This window comes from Myripristis murdjan, chromosome 7, assembly GCF_902150065.1.
Source record: "Myripristis murdjan chromosome 7, fMyrMur1.1, whole genome shotgun sequence".
NCBI classification, from domain to species: Eukaryota; Metazoa; Chordata; class Actinopteri; order Holocentriformes; family Holocentridae; genus Myripristis; species Myripristis murdjan.
The window spans coordinates 2,393,486-2,410,542 of record NC_043986.1 but is presented as its reverse complement, the minus strand read 5'-3'; the positions used below and the strand labels follow the sequence as shown (position 1 = coordinate 2,410,542).

General features: G+C 41.1%; 1 protein-coding gene across 1 annotated transcript in view; it reads right to left on the bottom strand.

Annotated features, from left to right (window-relative positions):
• Nucleotides 1–666: 666 nt before the first annotated feature.
• LOC115361792 (interferon-induced protein 44-like) overlaps nt 667–17,057 on the bottom strand; it is a 343,479-nt gene continuing 327,088 nt past the window's right edge. The window contains exons 4-8 of the mRNA XM_030055423.1: nt 5,995–6,193; nt 5,164–5,316; nt 4,882–5,053; nt 4,290–4,390; nt 667–1,468 (exon numbers count right to left, since the gene is read on the bottom strand). Of these exons, the coding sequence (XP_029911283.1) occupies nt 1,301–1,468; nt 4,290–4,390; nt 4,882–5,053; nt 5,164–5,316; nt 5,995–6,193 (793 nt within the window). The 3' untranslated portion in view covers nt 667–1,300. The remainder of the gene's footprint in view (nt 1,469–4,289; nt 4,391–4,881; nt 5,054–5,163; nt 5,317–5,994; nt 6,194–17,057) is intronic.

Genomic DNA, 17,057 nt, shown 5'->3' with positions numbered 1-17,057 from the left:
GCAGGCCAAACCACGAAATAGCACACCAGCCACAAAGACAAACAAACTTAGTGTAAAGAAAGGGAATTTATTTACAACATAAAAATAATGAAGCTCTAGTTTGATGTATCTTCAGGGTGAACCAGGGCCAACATAACAAAATCACATTGCCAAATGATAACCATCACTGAACAAAACCAGGCGACAGCAGCTTCCCTCCCCGAGTAAAACATGAGGAAACAATGTGGAACAAAACTGTGTGTGTCCAGCCCCACCAGTTCCAAACCAGTCAACACAACTACAGACTGAACATCAAGAGTGCATATTGGTCTTTATGTGGACCCCAGGAAGAATAGTCTTCATCATATTGAAGACTAATGGGGATCCATAACAACAATAAACAATAAACATTAGCCACAGACAAAGGGGGGAGGGGCGAAATGCATTCAGGTACACTGCAATAGCTGCTGCAACACTGTTGTGTTCAAATTCAGTGGAATTTCAGCAGAGTTTTTGTCGGAGCACCGCGGTGGATTCCACTCAGGCCTGCAACATCAGCACACCGGGAAAGAGAGCTGCTCATCCCCAGGTTTTACAACATGGAAGTGAACAGAGCGCCACCTGCATCTCCCACACCAAATATTTTATGGGTATACGCAAATTTTATTAAGAAGAAATCACACTGAAAACTGTTTATAATCATCTTTATTCTTTATTGGACCTATTACAAGCCAGATTGGGTGGAAAAGGACAAAAATACCTGGATTTTTTTTTTTTGCCTGCAATATTGAAAGTTTTTATTATTTTTTCTGCAATCTCGAAAAAAAATTGAAAATTGCAGGTTGCAGATATATGGTGACATATTTCCAGCGTTAAGCCTGAAAAAAGAAAACATGAAGTTGAAGAGAAAAGTGGCAGAGATCAGTGTTCTTGGTAGAAGAGAAGCACTGACATCCCGAATAAAACATGAAGCTCAAAAGCACAGCCTGTAAATGAGGCATAATGCAGTTTTATGATTGGTAACAAAGATTTCTGGCTGGTAGCTTTTCTCAGTTTACCTGCTATTACAAGATTAGCCAAAATGTAAGATTTCAAATATTTTCCCCAAAAGAATCTCATGAAACACATGACGAAGCTGCTGCAGTCACTACAGTCAATAAAAATGCAGAAGAGCTAAAAATGATTGTAACTTCAACATGTAGAATCTTGTTATAAAAATATTTTTGAGTTCATTTTGTTAGGAAATCCATTCATTCATGTCAGCAGGATTATGTTGTTTCTACAATGCCACGAACATCTCTGAAAGCGAAATGAAAGTGACTTAGGTTTCCATGTCGCTGATGAAGTCTTCTCCAAAGTCGATGATCCGTCTCAGGACGCTCAGAATCAAAGAATCGACTTCATTCTTTATGTTGATTTCTTCACTGTAGTTCTTCACAGGAAAGATGCAGTTCATTGGAATTCCAGCAAAATCACTGAATTTCTGCATCTAAGTTGAAAGTAACAAAAGGAACAGCTGACTTCAAAATTTGTTTTTTGCTCAGATAATAATATTAGTGATAATAATCTTTATTTAGTCCCATTGAGATCAAGATCCTATTTTTGAGGGACACCTGAGTACATTCCATTAAAAAATTCAAGTCTTAGATATTATTGTGATAACCTGATTTTCCTATGGGATGAATAAAGTATCTTCTATTCTATTCTCTTTGATAATTACAATAATAAAATAATAAATAATAAAAAAAAAAAGATCATGGTAGCAGCCCTAAAGACAAAAAGAAAGTAACAAAATGTAATACAATAAGTTATTTAAAATTAGTCAAAAAAGTTATACCATCTAAGTTTAAGAGTTTTCTAAAAGCGGTCTTTCCCAGATTTGTGTTAATTCTGGGAGTCTGCAGCACCAATCAGCTTCCAGCTGTCCAGCCAATCAGTGCTGGCAAATATAAGGGCAATTTTTGGAGAGGACCTTCATAAATGAATACAAATAAATGCTGGTCTCTTCTAATGTGAATAGAGGGCCAACATACTTCCCACTTTCCAATCACATCACTGTTATCTAGCACCAACAGAAAGATCGCTTCCATAACTTTCATCTACAAGACAGAGAGAAACACAACTTTTTTTTCTGTATAAAACAACTTCAGAAAGCTTGATTCTCATTTTTTTAGTGATGCTTCAATATCTGGTTAAAAGGTGAATTCATCATTGATCATCAAAATACCTAAGTATTTATAAAATGGGCCTTTTTGAATGACTGTCCCATACAAGGTGTGGATTGTACTGCTGAAGTGCTGCAGACATCATTCAAGAGATTAAAGTGACAACAGGTGCAATGGAGAAGCAACAGCAAGACAACCCCACAAAGGAAATGGTTTTACATGTGGTGGCCACAGACTTTTGCTCTCTCCTTGTCCTTCCTGACTGATTCTTCTAAAGTTTTGTGTTCTGCTGCTTGTGTCCTCATCACTACTTGTAGCATCAGGCGGCACCTGCAGCCCAGTCAGGTGACCTGCAGCCCAGTCAGGTGACCTGCAGCCCAGTCAGGTGACCTGCAGCCCAGTCAGGTGACCTGCAGCCCAGTCAGGTTGCACAGGTAGTCCAGCTCCTCCAGGATGGCACACCCCCAGTTGCGGTTGCAAGAAGGTTTGCACAGTCTCAAGAGCATGAAGGAGATACCAGGAGACCGGCTGCTACATGAGGAGAGCTGGACGGGGCCGTAGGAGGCCATCAGCCCAGCAACAGGACCGGTATCTGCTCCTCTGTGTGAGAGGAGGAACAGGAGGAGCACTGCCAGAGCCCTGCAAAATGACCAGGGCTACTGGTGTGCATGTTTCTGACCAAACTGTCAGAAACAGCCTCCATGAGGGTGGCATGAGGGCCCAATGTTCTCTAGTGGGACCTGTGCTCACAGCCCAGCTCCGTGCAGCTCGACTGGAACCACCAGAGAACACCAGAATTGGCAGGTCCACCACTGGCGCCCCGTTCTCTTCACAGATGAGAGCAGGTTCACATTGAGCACATGTGACAGGTGTGAACAAGTCTGGAGATGCCCTGGTGAACGTTATGCTGCCTGTAACATCATCCAGTATGACCAGTTTGACGGTGGGTCAGTGATGGTCTGGGGAGGTATATTCTACAGACTGCTGAGTCACATTATGTGCTTCTGTGATGAAATTCATGCAAGTTGGATCAGCATGTGATTTCCATTTTTCCCTTTGATTTTTGGTGTGATTTTGAATCCAGCCCTAGCCTTGCTCTTGTGTTGATTTCATGGTAACACCCCCGGTGTTTGGGTCGGTTTTGACCCGTGTTTTAAATCAGCCATAAAATACCAACAAAAAACAATTATTTTTCATCCAATGTGTTTCTTATCTCTTGGTAACCTTGTTAGGCTTCCTTATCCATGAAAAGATTGGTTTTAATATTTTTCTAGTGCCCCTTTGTGGGCCTTTCTTTTGACACCATACCCCTTGCTTTCAATATTAAAAAATTGCAAAAAAAATCCAAAGAGAATTATATCGATAAATAAAAGGTTGTTATGCTACCTGACTATTACTGAGGGGTATTAGAACACATCTCTAAAATGTTCATAATTTTTTTTATTATTATTTTAATATTATTAACTATAATAACATCTATTTTGTATATATTTACAGTATTTACATTTTTGGAGTGCCTGAACATTGGGGGGGACTTGCACCTCTTGAAGACTGGGTGAAGAGTGGGTTAAGACTGGAGATCAGTAGAGTGGGTGAAGACTGGAGATAAGTATCACATTCCAGCATATTTAATTAATTAATTAATTAATTAATTAATTAATCAGTAAGAAAAAGCAGTGGTGGTGTCTGTAAAAACTAACTGAGCTGAATGCTCATGTGTATTGATATGTGCTCTGACTCATTCTCAGCAAATAAGTGATCCAGAGCTTTTTTACAGTGTCTTACAGCCTGGTGTGAAACCTGACACCAGCTGTAAACTGTGCTGGCCTGACACTCCTGCAGCTGTCCTGGGCAGGCTGAAGTGGTTGGGGGAGGGCCAGGCTGTGGGCTGTTGGCTGACAGTGTGAATAAGATTTCAGTTTTGGCACTTATTATTATTTTATAGTCTTAAATTATTATTTATTTTTTTCATTCATTCATCTTCTAAACCACTTAACCTCACTAGGGTTGCGGGGGGTTGCTGGAGCCTATCCCAGCGCTCATTGGGCGAAGGCAGTGAAACACCCTGGACAGGTCGCCAGTCCATCGCAGTTATTTATTTTTTTGAAATCTTAATACCATCTAAAATTATTAGTAGAAACTCACTTTGTCCTTCAGGTACTTGCTCTTATAGACATTCTTCAGATCTTTGTGGATCTCTGGGCAGGCTAAATCAATTTTGGTGATGACGGCCAGCTGGGGAATTCCTGCAGATACACAACAGGAAACTGTCCTTTAAGAATAGTGTTGAAGCCATTGTACAGATTTGGCTTATTTGCTTATTATTTTTACTATGAATTATGCCTGATTATTATGTTGAAATGTTTATTTGTGGGGCTCATTGTTATGTTTATTTAGTATGCAAATGACTGATGACGTTGATGAGGGTGACGTTACATATTGCACACTGGGTGACTGGAGACAGGTGAACAGGTGTTCACTACACAGAGCGGTGAGGGCAAACAATTTTCAGCCGCATTATGTTATTTTCAACCAACAGCATTTGTATGCTTTTTTATGAAGTTGGACATATCGGCAATGCTGCACTGTAGCCTAATAAATCACCATATGAGGACGGAATGTCAGTTGATTTTCTAAGCTGATCTAACATACAGTTTTCAAGGTAACGTTGACTAATCTCAATGTGGCACCACAGCTTAACACACAAACTAATGAACATCCTGATGTTTGCTCTTACCCAGCTCACTGGCCGTCTCTCTGATGTCCGTCATCTTCCTCACATCATCTTTAGTCATTAGAGCCACTTTGTCAGCAGGCACAACACACACCAGAACATGAACTTTGTCATTCTTAGTTGGTTCTGCGTTGTAATACAGACTGTCAGATGACAGCTTAGATGCAGGATTGAACTAAAACACAATGCAAAATCCATTTAAGTAACAATTTAAACAGAATTTTCATTAAATATTTTTGTCAGCAAAGAGGCTTTCATCCCAAAGGTGTGATGTGTTAATTTTACCGGGTAACCGTCTGTCACATGTCCCTTCAAGGCCAGTTTGATGTCCTCTGCATGGACTCCTCTGTCCTCGTTCATCTCAAGACCCATAGTGTCATTGAGGACAAAAGGGTAAAATTCTCCAGGCTGTCCTTTTGGGATTTTGTAGGTTTTGTACTATAAAGCACAGAGATGACAGTGCTGATGTTATGATAATGCTATGGTGTGGTGGGCTTAGACTTATTTTTAATTTTCAAAATGTTCCCTGCTGTAATACTGCAACTACAGTACGTCCTTGATTATCTAACCCCCAGTGTCACAGAGTGACTGGTCAACCGCAATTACCATTTCCATTTTTTTTTTTCTCCTTCCCACTCCAAGCTGTGCCCTACTCTGCTGTAGCCTTCAGCACAGTATCCTGCTGATCTGATTGTGTTGTTACAGTTTGTTCTCCAACAAATCGTTCAGGTATTCATTGGCTATTTTGTTGTCTGTGTGTGTGTGTGTGTGTGTCTTATCGTCACACAGAGCTCATAAACAACTGTAATCTTACTATTAGCCCTAAATGTTTGTCCTCTGTTTTAAATTTTATTTCTAACACAAAGGTTTTTGCAAACACGTTGATAGTCTATTTCATGAATTAGATGTTATTCCTCCAAATGGTCTGGTGTATTTTTTGCATATTTCAATTATCTGAAGGTTCAGCTATTGAAAACATCTTTAGTCCTGAGGGACCTTATCCAAACCCTGAAGGGTTTGGATAAGGTTCTGGGTCAAGGTTCTGCTGCAGTTGGGTGATGCACTGTAGCCATACTTGGTAGCTATCTTTATTTGTAAAATAAAAGGCATTCATACCTGCTTGGTGAAACTTGTAGTGACTTCTGCCGCAGCCAAAGCTCTGCCTGCGATTCTTCCTCGTAGGACACTGTCGACAGAGTTGATGAAACTGGATTTTCCAGCTCCAACTGGACCATGAACCAGCATTCTCAGATGCTTGACATCATGTCTCTTGGGTTTGTAATTCCTCACGTACTGCAGCTCTGTGTCTTTGTCTCTGTTTGACAAAGAAAAGACTTCAGATCATATCAGCTTAGATTAGATTAGACTTTGAAGAATATTTTTTTTGGCAAAATGGAAGTTTTTATATTGACATGTATGATTCCAGTGAATGATTTCCAGTCTTAAACATGCTGTCTTCACTTAGAGGCTATTTTTCCAGAGGAGGACAGAGGACTGTAGTCTTCTGCTGGGTTGGTTGATATGCTCTTGTCTGATCCAAACTGGTCAGACAGTCACTGATGTTACTTTAATAAGCAGAAGGGTCATTTTCAGGGGCCTGATGGGACCTGATGGAGTAAGAGCGAGTATCGCTGCAGGCCAGGGGTAAATATTGACCATCATGTCAGTATAAAATAATTAGGTTAAAAATGAGTCATTATCCTACAATGTGTTTTTTTATGTTTAGTTACAGTTTATTTAAGCCACCTGAGTCATGGTGTTGAATAATGTTTTTGCAGACCACTGTGATCACCACAGTGAAGGTGACATTCGCTCTTTTGGATATAAAATGTCATGACATAATTTTATCCTATTTGACATTTGAGTGAATCTTAATCAGTTCATGAAGATATTCCCACAAGGCATTCCTGAGATACCATGTTCATGAGAATGGGACGTACGTACAGACAGACGAACAAACAATCCGGAACCTTTTTGAAGAGGAAACAACATTAAGAGCGCCCATGGCACCACACAGACAGTTCTGTACTTACCTCCATCGTATTTCCCTCCATGGCTCACTAAAAGCTGAGAAACAAATTGCACATGTTGGTTAAGACATCAGCAGTGTTTCACAGAGACATCATGCAGGCACTTGTCATTCTCTCTGAGTGATCAGTTAATCAACATTGAATTTTAAAATATTGTGTCTTACTAGGAGATGGTGGTGATAGGGTTGGTGGTCGGGTTCGCAGAGGCAAGATCTGAGGAACAATTTATTCATTGCCTAAAATCAAACTGTAATCATAACTCTGAGACTTAATAACTTGATTGAAAAAGCTGAATATTTCAAGTGGTATTATGTTGTATTAACCTCAAAATGAGTTGAGAGGATCATGGCTTTGTGCATTATCACTGGAGAAAGTGAATATATATATTATAACATGAAAATGTTTCTTTAGTTAAATCCAACATTATAATAACAATTTATAAATAAAATAAAAGTATCCGTAGTTTTGATTTCCTTCTGTGAGAAATAGGAGTAAAAATATTTAGAAATTCAAATAAACTCTTAAAGCCAAGTTAATAAAAGTCACTGATTCAAATGAATTAAAGTCTGATAAAAAAAAAAAAAAAAAGTTTCTCTTACCTCTACGTATGAAATCCATACCAGTTTTCAAATCACCACCGACACTGAAAATGAAAATCAAAGAAGCAGCTTAAAGAAATGATCTGCTGTGTCCAGGTGTCTCTTCATGTTTGAAATGACCCCATTTCCTCAGTGACTGAAGGTATTAATCACTGCATTAATATGAAGACAAAACACTGACTTCTAACAATAGAAACAACAATTCGTCTGGCCAATGCGTGAGAGTTGGCAACCCTGCCAATGGACACCTCTACCACCTGTAAACTTTCCACAGCGGTCGCCAGATGGGTGGCTACATCATTACAATGTAATGTTGCAGTTATGCCCATCTGTTATTTGTTATTTTTGAGTTTATAATTGCAGCCTTTTTTTATTTTTTACTATGTGCACCTTATTATTTATTTATTTATTTACATCTTTTGTTACTTGGAGATTCTGGACAGTATTTGTGATCGTTGCAATAATAATAAACATGCTGTATTTGCAGAAAGCAAGTATTGGTCTACTCCCATGTTGATATGAGTATTAAAAACTTGAAAAAAATCTGTTTAAGGTAGATTTAGAACAGATAAAAATATGCAATTAATTTGCAATTAATCATGATTAACTATGGACAATCATGCTATTAATCTGATTACATATTTTAATCGAGCCACAGCCCCACTATATTTCTCTGTTTACTAAATATTTTGGATGGATTTTTCTTGCCACAGCACAAAGTTTCATATGATGACAGGGCAGTGCGCTGAAGTGCTGCCTTGGCACATTTGCATCTTCCACAACATCCCTTTTTGCAACCACAGCGGAGGAGGTTGTGACATGCCAGGCTTGCTTCTGGTAGTGTGGTCCAGTCAACTTCCCGTCCCCCTGTCAGAATCAGAAACAACTTTGTTGTCACATGACACACTTTACAGGTTTAAAAAAGTGGGTTAAATTATTCATTCATTCATTCTGTGCCCTTCCTCTTCCACCCCCAGTCACCTGACGGAGGGGAATTCAGGGACTGCAACCATGGCCTGTCCCCAGCAGTGACCAGCTTGGTAGGCTGCCCTCTTTGTATGTAGTGCTGCTTGGCCATGGTTGCAGTCCCTGAACTCCCCTCCACTGTGGTTGCAAAAAGGGGTGTTGTGGAAGATGCAAATGTGCCAAGGCAGCACTTCAGCGCACTGCCCTGTCATCATATGAAACTTTGTGTTGTAATACTTTCCTTCCTCTTTGGCTTTATGAAAAATGCCTTTAGGCTAAATGGTATCCTGTCTCTGTGCTGCTGTAAAGTTCCACTTTGGTCATTGCCATAGCACACACATTTCATGGTGTATCTGTCAACATCTTAGAAAACATGTACAGTATACTCTACCGTAATACATGTTTTGATGGTTTTTACTAATATTTAATTAACTGAATGCCAGAAATATGCAGTTAGGTAGATGCTAGAATGTTGTAAATAGTACCACTGTATTCCTCATCCTTGAAAATGTAAGATTAGCCACCAGGATCAAGATCCTTGGCGGTCTAGAACCTGAGTTACTAATTGAGTGTGTATTTTGACTTAAAAGGCTAGTAATGAAATGAAATGACATATTGATGCATGTTGCTTTTTATGACAGATCATTAACAACCAAAACACACATCCCGTATTGAACCAATAAGGGATGCACTTTGTCCCTTAGAGTCTGCCCCCTCTCCCACTGTTTGACCAATGAGCGGAGCTCATTCACATACATCAGTGAGTATGTACTCTCTTTTCATTGCTCAAAGCGCTGTCACTCAGTGTTGCTAAGCTACACTGTGCCCGCCCCACCATAGCAACAGCAGCAGTTAAGCAGGAGCCAGGAGGCAAGGTCGCACCGGTCTGCACCGAGCTGAGCGCAGCACGAGGCTGGCACCAGCGCCTGTGCACACTGCGCCCAAATTGAAAATGCTCTAACTTGGGCACAGCACCCAAAACAACGTCAAATCAAAAAACTCAACAAACTAGTATAAGGAAAAAACAGAAGCAGACCAACACATGTCAAAACCAACGATAAATGGTTATGCAATGCACCTTAACAGAGCAGAAAAAACAGTTTTAACAAGAGGCCTAAACTTCGCCATCACACCCTCAAAAATACCAAAAGAAGAACACATTTTAGCCACAGAACTCGCATGTCAGAAAACTACAAGATCAGAGAGCAGAAAAGCAGAACTCTGAAACACAGTAGCAGGTATGCTCAAATCAGCCAAACTTCCCCAGAGCAACATCACAAAGGAAGAGGAGAAAGCAATCAGCTCACTCAGACAGGACAAAACAATCACCATTCTACCATCCGACAAAGGCAGAACTACAGTCATAATGGACACGGAAACTTATGAGCAACAGATGAAAGCAGTGCTAGCGGACAGAGACACTTATGAAATATTGAAAAAAAGACCTCACAGAAGATAAGAAAAGGACACTGAAAACACTACTGAAACCTTTACTGGTAACCAAGAAAATAACACAAGATGCATACCACCACCACACGGCCGGTGCCGGCGCGGTGCTGGCCGGAGGTAACGTCCTCCTTCTTCAGAAAGCGTCCAACTGACAGCCAGAGGCTCCTGTCAGACCTGACCGGCTGGCACCAGGTCTGCTCGAACTAACGGGTGTGCCGCACATACAGACTGCCATACTTTCATTATAAACCGACTTTTGTTCATATCAAGCAGTTATCGGATAACCACTCTAATTTCATATCTGGCCACCGTGCCTCTCTGCTCTGCCGGTCTGACCAACTGAAGCAGCAGCACCCGAGCATCAGACAGACGTCACTGATGCAATGACGGTAATGTTTTCAGGGAATCAACAATCAGAGAAAATATAACTCATCAGACACTGGAGTGGTTTAGAGCCTATGTAAGACTTGAGCTTGTTTATAGTCACAAATGAGTACACATGATGAGTGGAAAAAATTACAATAGAAAAGTCAGATTTGGTGTGAGATTTCTCTCTTGAGCGTGAGAGCGTGAGATTGAGGCTGAATGTCTTGGCCAATGCGTGAGAGTTGGCAACCCTGCCAATGGACACCTCTACCACCTGTAAACTTTCCACAGCGGTCGCCAGATGGGTGGCTACATCATTACGATGTAATGTTGCAGTTATGCCCATCTGTTATTTGTTGGGCTTGAGTTTATAATTTCAGCCTTTTTTTATTTTTTACTATGTGCACCTTATTATTTATTTATTTATTTACATCTTTTGTTACTTGGAGATTCTGGACAGTATTTGTGATCGTTGCAATAATAATAAACATGCTGTATTTGCAGAAAGCAAGTATTGGTCTACTCCCATGTTGATATGAGTATTAAAAACTTGAAAAAAATCTGTTTAAGGTAGATTTAGAACAGATAAAAAATATGCAATTAATTTGCAATTAATCATGATTAACTATGGACAATCATGCTATTAATCTGATTACATATTTTAATCGAGCCACAGCCCCACTATATTTCTCTGTTTACTAAATATTTTGGATGGATTTTTCTTGCCACAGCACAAAGTTTCATATGATGACAGGGCAGTGCGCTGAAGTGCTGCCTTGGCACATTTGCATCTTCCACAACATCCCTTTTTGCAACCACAGCGGAGGAGGTTGTGACATGCCAGGCTTGCTTCTGGTAGTGTGGTCCAGTCAACTTCCCGTCCCCCTGTCAGAATCAGAAACAACTTTGTTGTCACATGACACACTTTACAGGTTTAAAAAAGTGGGTTAAATTATTCATTCATTCATTCTGTGCCCTTCCTCTTCCACCCCCAGTCACCTGACGGAGGGGAATTCAGGGACTGCAACCACGGCCTGTCCCCAGCAGTGACCAGCTTGGTAGGCTGCCCTCTTTGTATGTAGTGCTGCTTGGCCATGGTTGCAGTCCCTGAACTCCCCTCCACTGTGGTTGCAAAAAGGGGTGTTGTGGAAGATGCAAATGTGCCAAGGCAGCACTTCAGCGCACTGCCCTGTCATCATATGAAACTTTGTGTTGTAATACTTTCCTTCCTCTTTGGCTTTATGAAAAATGCCTTTAGGCTAAATGGTATCCTGTCTCTGTGCTGCTGTAAAGTTCCACTTTGGTCATTGCCATAGCACACACATTTCATGGTGTATCTGTCAACATCTTAGAAAACATGTACAGTATACTCTACCGTAATACATGTTTTGATGGTTTTTACTAATATTTAATTAACTGAATGCCAGAAATATGCAGTTAGGTAGATGCTAGAATGTTGTAAATAGTACCACTGTATTCCTCATCCTTGAAAATGTAAGATTAGCCACCAGGATCAAGATCCTTGGCGGTCTAGAACCTGAGTTACTAATTGAGTGTGTATTTTGACTTAAAAGGCTAGTAATGAAATGAAATGACATATTGATGCATGTTGCTTTTTATGACAGATCATTAACAACCAAAACACACATCCCGTATTGAACCAATAAGGGATGCACTTTGTCCCTTAGAGTCTGCCCCCTCTCCCACTGTTTGACCAATGAGTGGAGCTCATTCACACACATCAGTGAGTATGTACTCTCTTTTCATTGCTCAAAGCGCTGTCACTCAGTGTTGCTAAGCTACACTGTGCCCGCCCCACCATAGCAACAGCAGCAGTTAAGCAGGAGCCAGGAGGCAAGGTCGCACCGGTCTGCACCGAGCTGAGCGCAGCACGAGGCTGGCACCAGCGCCTGTGCACACTGCGCCCAAATTGAAAATGCTCTAACTTGGGCACAGCACCCAAAACAACGTCAAATCAAAAAACTCAACAAACTAGTATAAGGAAAAAACAGAAGCAGACCAACACATGTCAAAACCAACGATAAATGGTTATGCAATGCACCTTAACAGAGCAGAAAAAACAGTTTTAACAAGAGGCCTAAACTTCGCCATCACACCCTCAAAAATACCAAAAGAAGAACACATTTTAGCCACAGAACTCGCATGTCAGAAAACTACAAGATCAGAGAGCAGAAAAGCAGAACTCTGAAACACAGTAGCAGGTATGCTCAAATCAGCCAAACTTCCCCAGAGCAACATCACAAAGGAAGAGGAGAAAGCAATCAGCTCACTCAGACAGGACAAAACAATCACCATTCTACCATCCGACAAAGGCAGAACTACAGTCATAATGGACACGGAAACTTATGAGCAACAGATGAAAGCAGTGCTAGCGGACAGAGACACTTATGAAATATTGAAAAAAAGACCTCACAGAAGATAAGAAAAGGACACTGAAAACACTACTGAAACCTTTACTGGTAACCAAGAAAATAACACAAGATGCATACCACCACCACACGGCCGGTGCCGGCGCGGTGCTGGCCGGAGGTAACGTCCTCCTTCTTCAGAAAGCGTCCAACTGACAGCCAGAGGCTCCTGTCAGACCTGACCGGCTGGCACCAGGTCTGCTCGAACTAACGGGTGTGCCGCACATACAGACTGCCATACTTTCATTATAAACCGACTTTTGTTCATATCAAGCAGTTATCGGATAACCACTCTAATTTCATATCTGGCCACCGTGCCTCTCTGCTCTGCCGGTCTGACCAACTGAAGCAGCAGCACCCGAGCATCAGACAGACGTCACTGATGCAATGACGGTAATGTTTTCAGTGAATCAACAATCAGAGAAAATATAACTCATCAGACACTGGAGTGGTTTAGAGCCTATGTAAGACTTGAGCTTGTTTATAGTCACAAATGAGTACACATGATGAGTGGAAAAAATTACAATAGAAAAGTCAGATTTGGTGTGAGATTTCTCTCTTGAGCGTGAGAGCGTGAGATTGAGGCTGAATGTCACGGCCAATGCGTGAGAGTTGGCAACCCTGCCAATGGACACCTCTACCACCTGTAAACTTTCCACAGCGGTCGCCAGATGGGTGGCTACATCATTACAATGTAATGTTGCAGTTATGCCCATCTGTTATTTGTTATTTTTGAGTTTATAATTGCAGCCTTTTTTTATTTTTTACTATGTGCACCTTATTATTTATTTATTTATTTACATCTTTTGTTACTTGGAGATTCTGGACAGTATTTGTGATCGTTGCAATAATAATAAACATGCTGTATTTGCAGAAAGCAAGTATTGGTCTACTCCCATGTTGATATGAGTATTAAAAACTTGAAAAAAATCTGTTTAAGGTAGATTTAGAACAGATAAAAAATATGCAATTAATTTGCAATTAATCATGATTAACTATGGACAATCATGCTATTAATCTGATTACATATTTTAATCGAGCCACAGCCCCACTATATTTCTCTGTTTACTAAATATTTTGGATGGATTTTTCTTGCCACAGCACAAAGTTTCATATGATGACAGGGCAGTGCGCTGAAGTGCTGCCTTGGCACATTTGCATCTTCCACAACACCCCTTTTTGCAACCACAGCGGAGGAGGTTGTGACATGCCAGGCTTGCTTCTGGTAGTGTGGTCCAGTCAACTTCCCGTCCCCCTGTCAGAATCAGAAACAACTTTGTTGTCACATGACACACTTTACAGGTTTAAAAAAGTGGGTTAAATTATTCATTCATTCATTCTGTGTCCTTCCTCTTCCACCCCCAGTCACCTGGGGAGGGGAATTCAGGGACTGCAACCATGGCCTGTCCCCAGCAGTGACCAGCTTGGTAGGCTGCCCTCTTTGTATGTAGTGCTGCTTGGCCATAGTTGCAGTCCCTGAACTCCCCTCCACTGTGGTTGCAAAAAGGGGTGTTGTGGAAGATGCAAATGTGCCAAGGCAGCACTTCAGCGCACTGCCCTGTCATCATATGAAACTTTGTGTTGTAATACTTTCCTTCCTCTTTGGCTTTATGAAAAATGCCTTTAGGCTAAATGGTATCCTGTCTCTGTGCTGCTGTAAAGTTCCACTTTGGTCATTGCCATAGCACACACATTTCATGGTGTATCTGTCAACATCTTAGAAAACATGTACAGTATACTCTACCGTAATACATGTTTTGATGGTTTTTACTATTATTTAATTAACTGAATGCCAGAAATATGTCGTTAGGTAGATGCTAGCATGTTGTAAATAGTACCACTGTATTCCTCATCCTTGAAAATGTAAGATTAGCCACCAAGATCAAGATCCTTGGCGGTCTAGAACCTGAGCTACTTATTGAGTGTGTATTTTGACCAGAGGTCGCGCTACACTTTTTCATTGTCTGTCATTTTGACTGACAGGGTCATAAAAATCCCGTCATAATCTATTTTTACCAGTTTAATTTTTTAAATGATAAGAAGGACATATTCAATAGCATTTCATTTTCATTCATTTTTAATTAATATTCAGTCCAAAGTTAGCTGAACAGAAAATCCAAACCATATCTTTTTAAAGAAACTTCTGCCACTCAACTGCCGCGACGTTTTGAATGCGGCAAATTTCATCATATAACATATATACATTATCTGAAATATTAACTATCTTGTAACTATCTATTGCCATTCCAAGCCCATCGCCATTTATTCTTATTAACCCTGCAATTAAACTAAATCCGCCTTGATTTATTTTGCTTTTTATGGTTGTAGAATTGTCAGAATTGTGCAATGACTGAGTGATTTCGCACACCATCGGAAAGCTCCGGTTCTCTGCTCTCAGAAACCGTCTCATTTTTTTTCGGTCGCGCCATTGGTTCAGGAGTTATATTACAAACATGTGACACACTGGGGACTCTTCTGTGATTGGACGGTTGAAGTGTCAGTAGTCCTAAGGAGTTACCGTAATGGCACTGTATATAGGCGCAAAGCTCCGTTTCTCCGGTTTCAGACGTTTTTTTAAGTTTCTGTGAGTCATAAACGGTCTAGGAGATAAAGATATGTAGAGTAGGCATGCCGAATCCTGTCGGCGCCGACATCATCGGGTTTAAGAGACATCCTTGCTGTCTTCCCCGGGCTTCATGAATCTGCGGTCCATCCTGTGGGCTGCAGTGCGTCACTGAAGGCTGACGAGGCTCACTTTGGACGGTTCATGGAGCGCCTCACTGTCAACACCCAAGTCCCGCCCCCGCCCTACTTCTGATTGGCTAGGAGGCCTATTGTTAGTGTGGTTGAGAACGAAAGCTGCACTTCTATTGGATCCAGAGATATGTCTGTTAGATAAAGCTGGGCGAACCCAGATTTTTTTTTTTTCGCAGTCACACCGGTAAGCCGGAGAACTGGCACTGCACCGGACTGCTATCAGCTCTGTCATTGCCACCAAGTGGTCAGGGGTGTGAATTGCAATCTGTCAAAATGACAGATGGCCTTCAGATTTTTCCGTCACCGTTTAAAAAAACCCGTCAATGACGGAAAATATTCGGTTAACGCGACCTCTGATTTTGACTTAAAAGGCTAGTAATGAAATGAAATGACATATTGATGCATGTTGCTTTTTATGACAGATCATTAACAACCAAAACACACATTCCGTATTGAACCAATAAGGGATGCACTTTGTCCCTTAGAGTCTGCCCCCTTTCCCACTGTTTGACCAATGAGTGGAGCTCATTCACACACATCAGTGAGTATGTACTCTCTTTTCATTGCTCAAAGCGCTGTCACTCAGTGTTGCTAAGTTACACTGTGCCCGCCCCACCATAGCAACAGCAGCAGTTAAGCAGGAGCCAGGAGACAAGGTCGCACCGGTCTGCACCGAGCTGGGTGCAGCGTGAGGCTGGCACCAGCGCCTGTGCACACTGCGCCCAAATTGAAAATGCTTTAACTTGGGCACAGCACCCAAAACAACGTCAAATCAAAAAACTCAACAAACTAGTATAAGGAAAAAACAGAAGCGGACCAACACATGTCAAAACCAACGATAAATGGTTATGCAATGCACCTTAACAGAGCAGAAAAAACAGTTTTAACAAGAGGCCTAAACTTCGCCATCACACCCTCAAAAATACCAAAAGAAGAACACATTTTAGCCACAGAACTCGCATGTCAGAAAACTACAAGATCAGGGAGCAGAAAAGCAGAACTCTGAAACACAGTAGCAGGTATGCTCAAATCAGCCAAACGTCCCCAGAGCAACATCACAAAGGAAGAGGAGAAAGCAATCAGCTCACTCAGACAGGACAAAACAATCACCATTCTACCATCCGACAAAGGCAGAACTTCAGTCATAATGGACACGGAAACTTATGAGCAACAGATGAAAGCAGTGCTAGCGGACAGAGACACTTATGAAATATTGAAAAAAGACCTCACAGAAGATAAGAAAAGGACACTGAAAACACTACTGAAACCTTTACTGGTAACCAAGAAAATAACACAAGATGCATACCACCACCACAGAACACCATTGCAAGAACTCAAAACAACTGGCACAAGATCTCAACAACGTAACAGTGCAAAAAGATGAAATCCTCATATCACACGGCATCGTGTCACTATTCACCAAAACCCCTGCTGATGTCACTTTACATATCGTGCAAGAACGCCTAAAGGAAGACCGGACCCTCAAAAAATGCACAAAAATGCATCCCACAGCGCGCAAACTTTCAGTCATCAGAACACTATATGAACAGGCCACAATCATAACTGAAGAGAAAGACAGGAGG